General features: G+C 43.2%; 1 protein-coding gene across 2 annotated transcripts in view; it reads right to left on the bottom strand.

Annotated features, from left to right (window-relative positions):
• Positions 1 to 15684, bottom strand: part of NTN4 (netrin 4) — a 97572-nt gene that overhangs the window by 18234 nt on the left and 63654 nt on the right. For both annotated transcript variants that reach the window (XM_084629444.1, XM_084629443.1), the window contains exons 4-5: positions 12509 to 12635; positions 7929 to 8117 (exon numbers count right to left, since the gene is read on the bottom strand). In XM_084629444.1, coding sequence (XP_084485570.1) covers positions 7929 to 8117; positions 12509 to 12635 — 316 coding nt within the window. The remainder of the gene's footprint in view (positions 1 to 7928; positions 8118 to 12508; positions 12636 to 15684) is intronic.

Below are 15684 nucleotides of genomic sequence, written 5' to 3'. Positions count from 1 at the left end.
CTACATTTTTGTGCATTTATATTTTGAGATTTGGAAATAGCTCCTGGCAATTTGCCCCTAAAATCAGCATTCACAAGTATTCTTGACACTGTAGCTCAGAAGTATAGCTGGACTGCAGAATCATTTTTCCTTTAGCCACCTGAGGGAGGGTTCTCTTAAAAGTCTCTTTTGGACATGTCAGAGTTGCCTTTAGACGCTGGGGAAACTGCCATGCAAATTATAAAAGAGGCCTTGCAAACTTTCAACTTCCCCTCTCCCACAAAACGAAATATTTTCATTTCCTAGAGACTAAGGGCCAGAAAGATTATTCAAGCAAATTCACACTATTCTTTGCTAATCTTAACTAGGATGAAGATCAGCGCTACTATAACTACAGAATAAAGGTAATTACATACTTATGGGACCAAATTTAGACCTGGTGTAACTGGATGCAACTCCCACAGAACCCTTAGGGTCAAATTCAGTGGAGAAAGCAAACTGTTGTGCAAAAGCTACACGTTGCATGTAATATGGTCAGAAAATGATGTAAGCAGGAAAATAGTGTAAAGTCCACTGATCTGGCATTCAGGGAGTCAGACCATCAGGCCTGTTATCTGCTAAGGCTGCTTTGTACCAGCGTACCAGTGCAAAACAGCTACAAGACCTATCTGAAAGGCCCCCTGAGAATTCCCCATGCATAGGGGAATTCACTGGTGACGTAAGCCACCCCCTTGCTAGCGCCCCCAGTGTAAAGGGTATGCCTTGGTGATTCCCAGCTGGAAAGGCCTGGCCTAGGAGGCTGTTCTCTGTTATGCTTGGCACCCACCCCAGGGTCCTACAATCCTTTGTAACCCTTTTCCTTCTGAGTTGCACCAGGTGCACAAAAAGTGAGCCCCAAGGTCTGGCCCAGTAGTTGCACAAAATGAGTAAGTTACAGGGCCAAGAAGGAGAAGGTGAGTTATCAAGAAAAGCAACAGGAAGGTGTGTGATAAAATGGAGGTGGGTAATTAGTTGCTTTCTTCTTTACCTTCCAAGATACATCTTCTTCTGCCTCCTTGGCATGTCGGTAATATTTTTTCACACCTGCTGGATCTGACCCTTGGTCCTGCTATGGCCCCCTTCTGCCACTTTGGTAGTGGAAAGCAGCTATAACACTGGCTTAGCCCACTACCTGGGGATTTGCTACACCATCTCCTATGCTGGAGCCCAGCCTGTGGGGTGTGACTGGGGGAAAGAGGATGCGGCTTTACTGTCCCATCATTCTGATGATCCCTGACTGCTTGTTGGCATACCAAGGTCAGTTGGGGGTGTGTGATTTTTATGGTATTTTTATACTGGCAAAAACCCTAATGTACATGCATTTATACTGGCAAAAAGGTGCTTTTGCTGGCACAGCTCATGTTTGGGAAACTGGTACAAGCTACGCTACCTAAAGCCATCCTTTGCCAGAAAAGGGTGTGTCTACACTATGAGGGTTTCCCAGGACAGCTAGATTGGCCAACTTTTCTAGTGTAGGCTAAATCCCAGAATGTTCTCTTGGACAGGAGCAGATGGTGCAATTTAGAGTAGCTTTGAAGCTGTTCTATGTAGCACTAAGAGCCTAATCAGCTTCCAGCTGGTTTCAATATTGGGGGGGAGCACAAAGGCTGATGCTGAGTTAATGTGGATAGTTTGCATGTAGTTCTGAAAATACAATAACTGTGTGTAATGTATATGTGATTAGAGCCTAGGATAGGCACATACTGTGAAACGCCATAAAGAAATAAAGTGCACCCCACAACGGTACAGAATAAATGCAATAGACATTCATAGTAAATAGGCCCAATGGCCTGTGATGGGATGTTAGATGGGGTGGGATCTGAGTTACTACAGAGAATTCTTTCCTGGGTATCTGGCTGGTGAGTCGTGCCCATATGCTCAGGGTTCAGCTGATCGCCATATTTGGGGTCAGGAAGGAATTTTCCTCCAGGGCAGACTGGAAGAGGCCCTGGGGGTTTTTCGCCTTCCTCTGTAGCATGGGGCACGGGTCACTTGCTGGAGGATTCTCTGCACCTTGAAGTCTTTAAACCATGATTTGAGGACTTTAATAGCTCAGACATAGGTGAGAGGTTTATTGCAGGAGTGTGTGGATGAGATTCTGTGGCCTGCATTGTGCAGAGGGTCAGACTAGATGATCATGATGGTCCCTTCTGACCTTGGTATCTATGAGTCTATGAGACACTTCACATTACAGAGACAAACAAACAGCTAAATATCCAGACAAAACAAGGACATCATGAAAAGAAGAAGGTAAATGTCCCAGTATGTGTAGGGTTGGGACACAGCAGGAAATTAATTCTAAAGCAATACTGATGACTTGGAGCTTGGCAGTTACAGCTATTACTGTCTGTGGCCTGATGATCTGCTCCTCTTAGAGCTGCTTCTGGACTCTGTTTTCTCCAACCAACTATCCTATCCCAAATACAGAAGTCTGTTGGAGAAGCTGAAGCAGCTGGGGAAAACAATAAAGCAGCAGAGGCCACTGGAGCATGGAGCAGTGAGAATCTGTGGACATGGGTAGATTGGATGCTGCTTCCTGGAGAATATATTTATAACCTTAGAGAGATGGTTCAGGGGAATTCCTATCACACGGGTAAAATGTGGCTTTCACATTGCGGAGACTGTACCATGCACAATGCAAAGGACCATAGAATCATGGAAGTAAGAGAGGGGAAAAGGCTGTTAGGTCATCTGACCTGGCCCCCTCAACAAGACTGTCAGTCTGTGCTCCAGGGCTAGCTATGGCGAAATACACCAGGAGACAGAGCATTCTCTTCCTCATATTCAAACGTAGTGGCATTGAGACAGCAACACACAGTGTAATACATAAGAATACTTTGAGCTCAGCATCTACAAAGTGAAAATATTAATCAGCTGCCTGTCTTTGCTTGGGAGGTGCTGTATGGGAATAGGATTGTGTGGGGAAACATCTAGGCTGAAATCCTGCACCTGTTGAAGTCAATGGGAGTTTTGTCATTGACTTCAATGAGGATCAGGAGTTCCTCCTTAGCTCTGTGTTATGAATGAAGGTTTTGTTTTTTGGAGCTGCCAGTGACCTTTGGAAACACCAAATATTTACCCTAAAAGCCCTGTATTGCAAAAGCAAAAAGAAACTCAGCAATTATGAAACTTGATTTCTTGTCCCTGGTTACACTGTAGCTGGGACTTCAAAATCCATGAGGGATATAAAATAAAACTGGAGGTAGGGGAAGGGAAAGGGAGTTACCTTCAGTCAGACTGCTATGTTAAATGGTAGAATGCCTTGTTTTATCTGGTACACACCTTCTCCTGAGCAAATATTATACATTACTAACCTAAAAGTATCTTTAAAGATTATGGCCTAACAACTCCTTTATTTACTTTGACCTTGGTGCCGTTTTAATTTTCATTGCTACTCTGTGGTTGAGCAATAATGTTGATTTGAGCTAAGTACAGCATTCTACAGTCTTCTCTATAAGAATATAAGGTTATCAGACATGTCCCTTGTTACTACAAACCATGCACAACACAAGACTTTGAAACGTTTCATGCACAGACTTTAATCAGAATTATGTAGGTTCATCTAACCATGTTCATTCATTTGCTGTTCACTGGAGCTAACCAAAATACCACTAACCCTCTATGAGGAAGACTCTTGAAAACTTTTGGGGCACTGAAATATTCCATACAGGAAACACCAGTCTCACCTGAAACATTACACTCTCTGTGTCCCCCATCCCCCAGTACTGCACTGTGAGCTCCCCACAGATGAAGATGGCTGTTTGTAAGGCTCTGATGGGTGTGAAGACAGGAATGGAGGGCGTAGAAGGAGTTGCTGAGACAGGATTGGAAATTTTCCAAAGAAATATTTTTTGTCAGAAAACACTGATTCATCGAAACCAAAACTATTTGCAAGAAAGGGTCAGTTTTGACAAACTTCCTGCTTCAATTAAAAAAAAAGTTTAAAAATTATCAAAAAGGCCCCATTTCTATTTTTTTTTAAAAAAAGTTTAGTTTTTTTATTTGAAATGATTTTGTTTTAAAATTGTAGTTTATTCTAAAAAAGTTTAAAAAGTCAAAACTGAAACAAAATGCTTCAAAATTATTGAAACACAATGTTCCAATTGATCCACTCCAAATGTATCTATTTAGTTAGTTAGTTAGTTATCTGGATTATCAGTGAGTGAAAAGTTCTGAGATTTTGATTTTCGTACCATTCCGGAAGAGAGAAAAAAATCTGAAATCTCAAACTCTAACAGGATGGGGAAAATAATTTCCTGCCCAGCTCTAGCTGCGTGGCCCGTTCTGGAATGGAAAGTAAACTGGCCAAGAGGAGGAGGTCAAAAAGGAAAGCACTAAGGGGAATCTGGAGTTGTGGGGTATCCAGAAGAGCATTTATAGGAGATTTCAAGTCTTTGCCTCCCCCAAATAAAGTCACCTTTGCCCTATTAATTTGAGTTTGTTGTAATGTCCTATGTGAAGTGTAACATTCTAAAGTTATATAAATCTTCATGAAATCAGCTTAATTCTGTCAAAATTATTTTATTGAGTTGAACAAATACTCAATGTTCTGTAACTAAGGGCCTGTCTACACAGGAAAATTAATCCAAATTAACTAAGGCTATGGCTACACTAGAGAGCTTGCAGTGGCACAGCTGCATCGATGCAGTGGAGCGGCTGTAAGTCAATGGGAGAGAGCTCTCCTGTCGATTTAATTAATCCATCCTCAATGAGCGGCGGTAGCTCTGTTGGCAGGAGAAGCTTTCCCACCAACATAGTGCTGTCTACACTGGCATTTAGGTTGGTGTAATTTATGCCGCAGAGGAGGGTGGCTTATTCACACCTCTGAGCGACATAAATTAGGGCTTGTCTACACTGGCAATTAACAGAGCTGCAATTTTCTCGCTCACGGTGTGAAAAAATACACCCCTGAGCACAGCAAGTTGCAAGGCTGTAAAGTGCCAGTGTAGACAGTGACCAGGAGCTACACCCCTCATTGAGGTGGGTTTTTTAGAGCGCTGGGAGAGCTCTCTCACAGCGCTGCGCTGCGACCACACAAGGCACGTTAAAGCGCTGCTGTGGTAGCATTTTAGCATTGCCAGTGTAGATTAGCCCTTATACTGATTTAAGTGGTAGTGTAGACATAGCCAATTTGAAGTGGATTAGTTAAACTGCATTAAACCCCTGAGTGAACGCCGTCATTCAGAAATAAACTGACCTTAATTCAGTTTATCTTAATTCACTTCCAAAGTGAATAAACGAAACTGCATTCAGGACACACAGGGATTTAATGTGGTTTAACTAATCCACTTCAAATTCACACCTTTAGTTAATTTGGATTAATTTTCCTGAATCTCCATGTAGACAAGCCCTAATATGTTCTCAAATAATAACAGTAGCAAAGTAGACACTATTAATGAAAAAGGTAAATTATTAAGACTTTGTCTTACTGTAATAATTGCTGTCTTATGGGTTATTTTAAACATACATTATCTTTGGGATTTAAATACCACAGAGTTCCTAAACATAGAGGGTTCTTTAAATGGATTTTCTGGAGACATTTTTTAAGAGACAATGTTAGGGGACAAAATCCTAGCCTTGATGTCAGGCATATAACATTTTGCACTTTTTAAAAATGAAATGCATGAAAAAAGTAGAACGTTAGGGTCAGTGATGAAGGAAACTGACGTGACTGACGTGACATAGGGCTTATGTCCACCATTGTGTCAGTAAAAATATCCATTAATCATATCATCTGCATAAGTCTGCCTCCTGCCAAGATTGCTAAGCTTTTTAGCCAGGATCTTAGCAGTCTCTTAGGATTTAGTGTCAGCGGTGATACTTACAGATAATTAATTCTGTGACATGACGGTTGATTGTTAGTTTGATTTTTTCTATACACACTGGAATTTTTCCATTTGAATCATGATCTCCATTTTGGAGTGGAACTTTCCAATAATTACACTGATACTTATTTTTGCAAGCAGGTTTTCTCTGTGCTAGACCCCAGTCAGTAATGGCCCTTCCCAAACTAGGCAAGGTTTGCACTGGAACTATTAGACCTGGGAGGACTGAATGATACTCTCTTTGTAAAACATTTCAGTTCAGTTCCTAGATTTGTCAAGCAACGGGCACTACCAGTGTACAGATACAACCCACTCCTTCTATCTCCAAGGTGGATTTTGCTGCTTCTCCAGTGCTCCCAAGGCCACATTCAACTCCCATTGAAGTCAATGCAAAAACTTAGATTGGCTTCAGTGACCTTGTCTTCGCGAGAAAAAAAGGTGTGGTAACAAACATGAGGTAAAATCCTAGTGAAGACATGGCAGTTGTACCTCTAACACATCAGGCCAACATAAATCCTAGGTTCCCCCAAAGCATTTAGTGTGATCTGCTGTCATCTGAAAATTGCCTTTTCATGGATTTTACCTCGTGATAGTTGCCATGTGTCAGTTAATATGAGGTAAGAATGCACCTTTTTTCCTAGTGAAGATGGGAGTTGGAAAAGACCCCTAGAAAGTGAGCGGCTGAATCCAGGGTTCTAACCCGTACTTTCTGAATGGGAGTACAAAACAAAAACACCCTTGTATATGACCTGGCAATAATTATTGAAGAAAAATATCTGATATCACAGATGAAGAGACTAGAGACTGCAAAGTAGGTAATGGAAGTAGGCAAAGGGATACTAGGAAAATATTTGAAGTAAAAGTATTTAAGAAATGTGTTGTCTATATATTATAACATGAAAATATTATTTACCTGTGTAATGAAGGATTGAGGTCACATACATTTTCATAAACTGTATTCTAAGAGGAATCAGGTTGGTAAACTATACAAGGTGTATTATCTGGGCTAGACACACATCTCTCCAGTTAGTGAAATCAAACATCCAGAGGAGACTAGATCCCTCTGCTAGCTGGCTGGGGCAGCAGAAAGCCACAGTGGAACAAGTAAGTGCCCAGTGAGATGAAAAGGTTAGTTGCCACACAACTCCAAGTGAAGCCAATGGGAGCCACATGCCATATTCAACCACAGAATGCAACTCTACAGTTTCAAAGGATACTGCCAATTTCTCTCCTCTGAGAAGGGATTCTTGCAGTGCTTTCTGAAGAAGATGGATACAATTTTCCCTTAAACAACACTAACAGTACAGGAGCCAGATTCTGTCTGCCACATATGAAGTGACAGCACCAGATTATGCTCTCTTATGCCAGTGTAAATCTCGTGAAATCAGTGGAGTTTGTAGCTGTGTAGCTGAGAGCATTACTTGGCTCACTACATTTCTCTCTCAGTGTAATCCATTGAATGTGGTTTGTGGATTTGAAGTTCTCTACAAGTCACAAATCCTCAGAATGTTCCTGGGTGATTTTTGCATTTGGATCTCCCTGTGGACTATATAACTCAGGAGTCCCACCAGAGTCAAACTTGCTGGAATAATGTTAACTCACACGGAAATTTCCCCCTTCAGATCCACCTGCTTCTGAGAGTCAGATGAATTAGGGTTGTTGGTTTTTGCTAATTCCATCCACTTTTGGTCAAACCATCCATTTCAGGGCTTCTGCCAACATTAATGAAGAAGATGTGCCGATACGGAGATCTGTTCTCCAAAATTCTCCAGCAGGAGAATGCTCAGGAATCCTCATTTAAGTGAAGAGGCAGCTGTCAGCCAATCCAGTGTATAAATAATACTAAATTACAGAGAGCCAGAGTGCTGATTTGTTAACAGCATCTGCTGACCCCTAGTCTGGCAAACTCTACTGGTTTTTGTAAATAGCATTAAACAAACCCAAAGATGAAGAAATAAATATACTGTTAAGAACTTATAGCCCTCTGCTAAAGCAGCACAAATAAAAGATGGGAGGATCTTGTCTTCTAGTATTTAACCCTCAAGTTTCAGTTGGTATTTTATCAGTTAATTGACAGTGACTTACATTTGCAGGCATCTGGGGCAGAGAAAGGCCTTCTGAGATCTCGGTAGAAGCCTGGCTTGCAACGTTGGCAATGCTGCCCTTCAGTGTTGTGTTGACAATTATCACAGACTCCGCCACTGCGATTCCCTGAGGCCAGCCATGCATCCATGTCAAAATGACACATGTCAGCATGCCCATTACATTTACATGCTGGGATCAAGCCAAAGGAAACAAAAAGACTCATTAAAAAGAGGAAAGATTGTGGTGTGTATAAAAGATTAATGCAAATGCTGAAAAATGAACATACAGTACAGCAGTAGCAGAAGCAACAAAGAAAATCAAATGTACATACAGGCCAGCAGATGTCTTTAAAAAAAAGTACCCAGTTATACCAGCACTTGCATTTCCAGTGTAACTAATTGTTCACGGAATCTTGCAAGTGAGACCCATGCCCTGTTGGGGGGCCATAGGCGAGTTATGTTGGTTTGAGTCTAATGAATTAGGGATTCATATTTTAATAAAATTTAAGTCCTTCAACATCTTGTCAATATTGTTTATTTTCTTCATTTTCTTAGGTACACTTCTTTAAATTTACAGAATTAACACCTATTCTTATTTAACCGGATTATGTTCAGGCTCGGTAGATATGGTTTTGAGTAACATGCAGAATGCTCATGGAAGAAAATAATATGGATTCTGATGTATGCTGAAGGTCCTTGCAAATAAAAAATAAAGCACTCAAAACCAAATGTTAGAACAATGGGCCTCATTTATAAAAACTTCATAAATTCAAATATATAAAGAACTTTCACATTATCACAAAACATGGAAACCAACCTAATTCCCTCCTTTGACAGGGTTACTGGCCTAGTGGATGGGAGGAAGCAGTTGATGTGATATATCTTGATTTTAGTAAGGCTTTTGACATAGTCCCACACGACATTCTCATAAGCAAACTAGGAAAATGAGGTCTAGACCAGAGGTGGGCAAACTCCGGCCCCTCAGCCCTTTTAATCTGGCCCCCCGGGAGCGAGGTCAGGAGCTGGCCCTGCTCAGGCACTCCTGCCAGGGAGTGGGGTCGGGGGCTTGCCCCGCTCTGCCTGCCCGACGCTCCCACATGTTCAGGTGGAACCTACGTGAGGGAATGCATGTTACTGCAGCTGCACAACCCAAACGTGCTACCAGAGCCTGGAAGGTGCAAGCCCATGTGTCTGCTACTTGTTGGCTTAGGTGACTCTGCTGTTTTAATAGTGTTAATTTTCCATTGTTGAAGATAAACCAAAGAGTAGTTGGCCAGGGAGTGCAGGCTGCATTGTTCACATTAATCAAAGAGGGATTGGAAAGGAGGTAAGTTTGGTTTAATTATTGTAATACTTTATGACAGTATATTTATAATAGTAAGTGAGGTTTAATGTTTATTTCCACTAAAATGTATCTTTATTAAATAAAGATTATTTGAATATCTCTGAATTGTTAATTTCCTGAGCATTCATGGCCCACCATACAATTTCTATACCCAGAGGTGGCCCTCAGGCCAAAATGTTTTTCCACCCCTGGTCTAGATGAAATTACTATCATGTCAGTGCGCAACTGTTTGAAAGACTGTACTCAAAGAGTAGTTATCAATGTTCTGATGTCAAACTGGGAGGGTATATCTAGTTGGATCTCACAGATGTCTTGGGTCCAGTACTATTCAATATTTTCATAATGTCTTGGATACAGGAGTGAAAGTAGGCCAGTAGGGGCTGGGAGTACCGGTAAGAAGGGGCTGCCGGTACTGGCCTGTATGCTGCCAATGTTAAAGTGCTACCGCAGCAGTGCTTTAACATTGCTAACACACAACCCCGGGCGGCGGCCCTGCTGGTAGGGACCTGGAGGGTAAAAGGGGCGGCTGCCCCTGGGCCCGGCAATTTAAAAGGGCCCAGGGGCTCCCAGCTGCCGCTGCTACCATGGCAGTGGCTGGAGCCCTGGGCCCTTTTAAATCACCGCCGGAACCCTGGGCAGCGTGGGCCAGGCAGCGCAGATGGGCTGGCTGGGGGAGCTGACCACCCCAGCCCCGCCCATTCCGCACGAGGCCCCAACCCTTCCAAGGGCCCGGAGCCAGGCCCCTGTACTGGTAAGTCCTCTGTGCTACTTTCACCCCTGCTTGGATCATGGAGTAGAGAGTATGCTTATAAAATTTGCACATGACACCAAGATATGTGTGGGGGGGAGGGGGGTTGCAAGCACTTTGGAAGACAGGACTAAAATTCAAAACAAGCTACACAAACTGGAGAACTGGTCTGAAATCAACAAGATGAAGTTTAATAAAGACAAGTGCAAAGTATTACATTTAGGAAGGAAAAATGAAATATACAACTACAAAATGAGGAATAGCTGGCTCGGTGGTAATACTGCTGAAAAGAATCTGAGGGTTAGAGTGGATCACAACTCGAATATGAGTCAGCAATGTGATTCAGTTACACAAAAGGCCAATACCATTCTGGTGTGTATTAACAGGGGTGTTGCATGTAAAACACAGGAGTCTTGCTGTACTAGGCACTGGTGAGGCCTCAGCTGGAGTATTGTGTCCAGTTCTGAGTGCCATACTTTAGGAAAGATGTGGACAAATTGGAGAGAGTCCCGGGAGAGGAACAACAATTATAAAAGGTTTAGAAAGCCTGACCTATGAAAAAAGATTTTAAAAACTGGGTAACATTAGCCTTGAGAAAAAAAGATGGATGGGGGTACATGATAACAATCTTCAAATCTATTAAGGGCTGTTGTAAAGAGAATGGTGATCAACTGTTCTCTGTGTGCACTGAAGGTAGGACAAGAAGTAATAGGCTTAATCTTCAGCAAGGGAGATTTAGGTTAGATGTAAGGAAAAACGTTCTGATTATACAGGTAGTTAAGCTCTGGAATTGGCTTTCAAGGGAGGTTGTGGAATCCCCATCATTGGAGGTTTTTAAGAACATGTTGGACAAACACCTGTCAGGGATGGTCTTGGTATACTTGGTCCTGCCTCAGCACAGAGGCTAGACTTGATGACTTCTGGAGGTCCCTTTCAGCCCTACATTTCTATAGTTTTATGATTTTCAATCACGAATTTGTTACTTCTAGAGAATGACACTTTCATCAAATTCTTTAATTATTATTTTATTTTTTCTTTCAATTTAGAACAATAAAAGACGGCCCAAATGCAAGTATATACTATATAAAGTAACATCTTATTTTTAAGTCCAAAGAAAAAGAGAGTAGTGTTGGCAAGGTGAATGGATATGTCCAAATTATCTGTGTCTCTGCACATATTCAGAGAGCAGATGTCCAGAGACATCCAGAAGCATGTGGTATCTACTGAGCATATTCAGTAGATTTCTTAAATCTTCATAGAAAGTCATCATTATGGTCAGGCAGGTCTTACAGAATCTCTGTCTGAGACATGAGCCAACCAGAGCTCAGCAGAAAATGTTATAAATACAAGAGCGACTGAGAGGGAGGGAGGAAGAAGAACATGATTCACGGGCAGAAGGTTTGGCTTTGAAACTTTGGACTGAAAAATAAACGACTGCAGTATAAAGCACAAGGGTTACACATACACAGGGTCTGAGAAATCCGCCAATCATTGAATATTCCAAAATGAAACACAAATTGCAGTCAGCTCACCCTTCTATCCAGGAGCAGCTCTAAATACAAATAATACTACATCAACACACTGGCCAGTATTTCAGTCTACCCCAATGCCTTCAAAAGCTAGGGAAAACATGCAAGATGGCAAATCTGAGCTATTTCAGACCAGGGGCAGGAGGACATTCCGAAGCCCTGAGGCCTTTCTGGAGAACGCCCTGTGTATATAGCAACAACTAGAGTTGTGGATTTATTGAGTGGCACCAGCTAAGACACTTCAGAGCTGATTCTTCTAGAGCTGCTGAGTGCCTACAGCTCTTGTTCACTTCATTTGGAAATACGAGTACTTAGAAACTCTGAAACCCAGCCCTAAAAGTGACAAGTTAGGCACCCAGAACTTCATGCACACCAAATTAGTGGACTCTTTAAACAATGTTGGCCTTAATCTTTAACATTAGATATTAAATACCAACATTTAAAATCTCCTGGCAATACCTAAAATGGAAAAATAATGCCTCCCCTCCCCCCAACAAAAGTACCTCTTCATTAATTTATAGTGTATTATACAAACAGTTGTTAGTTGTGGCTGATTCTACTTTATACTGAAAAGCCAGACACTGAAAGCTGTGCCAACGCTTTATCTGTAGTTCTGTCTCTCATCCAGTGTCCAGTACAGTCTATTTAACGGCACTGTGCCTGCAATAGAAGCTCAGCATCTCAAGTAGTTATGCTTTGATTCCACAAGAAAGCCAAGCAAATACCTAACATGTTCTTGGTAGAATTTACATGCTAGCAGCTTTGCAAACAGAGCAGTTACCAATGTTTAAACACGTGGTGGGTGCTGGCGTTGGTTCTCTACTCACTAAGTTACTTCACAAACAGCTGTCTGTCGTCTGGCTATTGGGTACCTTTTTGAAATATCAGAGAAAGGGGTGTGATAAGGAATTTCATTTATGCTGACAGTCTTGAGGCACTTTCATCAATCAGTTACTTACATCGGCATTCTTTTGGGGCTCCAGTTTTGCCATTTGCAGCCTGCCAGGGCTGGTCATTGTAGAGTGGAGCACAGAGCTGACAGTGGTGGCCTGCTGTATTGTGCTTACACATGCACCTTCCATGGACCTAGTGAAGGAAAACAGAACCAGGATCATTCACAGCATAGACTGCAAGGTCTCTGGGAGCAGTGACTGTGTCTTTATATGTGTTTGTACAGCAGCTAGTCCAATGGAGTCCTGACCCTGGTTCTGGGCACCATTGCAATAGTTAAATAATAATGGATAAAAAAGAAAAAGGGCCTGCATAGTGTCTGCCTCACTAGTCTGAACCTAGTCATTGGGTAAATAGTCTGCACTTTCAACCATATATACCAATATATAACATCCCAAACTCTTCTTGTGATTTTCAAAGCACTATTCGTTGAGGGGCTCTGGCTATGGAATGAACTTCCAGAGGAGATTAGGTGAAGCCCGAGTCTGACTGGCTTTTGAAAACACTCCAGAACTTTCCTCTTTGAAAAAAATCTTTCCACCATACACAGAGAGAGAGAGAGAGAGAGAGAGAAGCAGAGTTTTTATCTGCAAAGGGAGAAGAACCAGAGATGCTGTGAAATGCACTCAGGATGCTCTGGCTATTGATTTAATGTGGAAGGTGCACAGATACCATGGTGACGGGTGACAGTATAAAACCCTAGAACAGATAGATTATTAATATACAGAGTAGTTTTAGTTAGCATACTTTCTGAGCTCCCATAGTTTATCATGTGCCATTATATGAAAGTCATAGGTATGGGTACACACTCAGGGCCAGATCTGCAGCCCTTCAGGCTGCTTTGCACTGCTCCAGTGATGCATAACAGCTGGAAAGCCTAGTGCAAGGGGAACCCTCAGATGATGTAAAGTCAGTTCTCTACCAACCTCTCTTCTAGCCACTAGCATAGGGAACAAGTTGGAGGTGTGACCAAGGGAAAGCGGGTGTGGCCAGAGTACCACTTTGGTGTGACTATTCTCAGGGTATGTCTACACTAGGAAATTAGGTTGATTTTATAGAAGTCGATTTTTAGAAATCAATTTTACACAGTTGATTGTGTATGTCCCCACTAAGCACATAAGTCGGTGGAGTGTGTCCTCAATACCGTGGCTAGCATCAACTTACAGAGCGGTGCACTGTGGGTAGCTATCCCACAGTTCCCACAGTCTCTGCTGCCCACTGGAATTCTGGGTTAAGCTCCCAATGCCTGATGGGGCAAAAACATTGTCGCGGGTGGTTTAGGGTACATGTCGTCCGTCTCCTCTCCCTCCCTCCCTCCGTGAAAGCAATGGCAGACAATTCTTTCGCACCTTTTTTCCTGGGTTGCCCATGCAGATGCCTTACCACGGCAAGCATGGAGCCCGCTCAGTTCACTGCTGCTGTTGTGAGCATTGTAAACACCTAGCGCATTATTCTGGAGTATGTGCAGAACCGGGCTAAGAGACGCCAGCATGAAGACGATTGTGATGAGGACATGGACAAAGACATTCCAGAAAACACGGGCTGTGGCAATTGGGACATCAAGGTGGCAGTGGGGCTGGTTGATCCAGTGGAACGCCGATTCTGGGCCCGGCAAACAAGCACAGACTGGTGGGACCACATAGTGATGCAAGTATGGGATGATTCACAGTGGCTGCAAAACTTTCGTGTGCGTAAGGCCACTTCCCTTGAACTTTGTGAGTTGCTTTCCCCTGCCCTGAAGTGCCAGAATACCAAGATAAGAGCAGCCCTGGCAGTTGAGAAGTGAGTGGCGATAGCCCTGTGGAAGCTTGGAACGCCTGACTGCTACCGGTCAGTCAGGAATCAATTTGGAGTGGGCAAGTCTACTGTGGGGACTGCTGTGATCCAAGTAGCCAATGCAATCACTGACATTCTGCAATCAAGGGTAGTGACTCTGGGAAATGTGCAGGTCATAGTGGATGGCTTTGCTGCAATGGGGTTCCCTAACTGTGGCGGGGCAATAGATGGAACACATATCCCTATCTTGGCACCGGACCACCTTGCCAACCAGTATGTAAACCACAAGGGGTACTTCTCAATGGTGCTGCAAGCACTGGTGGATCACAAGGGATGTTTCACCGACATCAACGAGAGATGGCCGGGAAAGGTGCATGACGCGTGCATCTTTAAGAACTCCAGGCTGTTCGAGCAGTTGCAAGAAGGGACTTACTTCCCAGACCAGAAAATTACCGTTGGGGATGTTGAAATGACAATAGTTATCCTTGGGGACCCAACCTACCCCTTGTTCCCATGGCTCATGAAGCCGTACACAGGCAGCCTAGACAGTACTAAGGAGCAGTTCAACTAAAGGCTGAGCAAGTGCAGAATGATGGTAGAATGTGCCTTTGGACGTTTAAAAGCTCGCTGGCGCAGTTTGCTGACTAGGTTAGACCTCAGCGCAACCAACATTCCCATTGTTATTGCTACTTGCTGTGTGCTCCATAATATCTGTGAGAGTAAGGGAGAGACATTTATGACACGGTGGGAGGTTGAGGCAAATTGCCTGGCATCCAATTTTGAGCAGCCAGATACCAGGGTGATTAGAAGAGCACAGCTTGGCACGCTGTGCATCAGAGTGGCTTTGAAAACCAGTTTCATGACTGGCCAGGCTACGGTGTGACAGTTGTGTGTGTTTCTCCTTGCTGTAAACCCGCCCCCTTTGTTGATTTTAATCCCTGTAAGCCAGCCACTCTCCACCCTTCGATCGCAGCTGGCAAAGGAAATAAAGTAACTATTGTTTTGAAACCATGCATTCTTTCTTTATTAATTAAAAAAAAAGTGAGATAACTGACAAGGTAGCCTGGGTGGGGAGGAGGGAAGGACAAGGCCACATTGCTTATTGTAGCCACACTACAAATCAAAACTGTTTGAATGACAGCCTTCTGTTGCTTGGGCCATCCTCTGGAGTGGCTGGGTGCCCGGAGCCTCCCCCGACACGTTCTTGGGTGTCTGGGTGAGGAGGATATGGAACTTGGGGAGGAGGCCAGGCAGTTACACAATGGATGCAGCAGGGGTCTGTGCTCTTGTTGGCTTTCCTGCAGCTCCAACAGATGCTTCATCATGTCCGTTTGCTCCCGCATTAGCCTCAGCATCACCTCCTGACTCTGCTCTTCACGCTCAGTTAATGCTTTCCTGGCCTCTGCCA

The sequence above is a fragment of the Lepidochelys olivacea genome, assembly GCF_965140295.1.
Source record: "Lepidochelys olivacea isolate rLepOli2 genome assembly, chromosome: 1".
NCBI classification, from domain to species: domain Eukaryota; kingdom Metazoa; phylum Chordata; order Testudines; family Cheloniidae; genus Lepidochelys; species Lepidochelys olivacea.
This window is presented reverse-complemented; position numbering and strand designations above follow the sequence as displayed.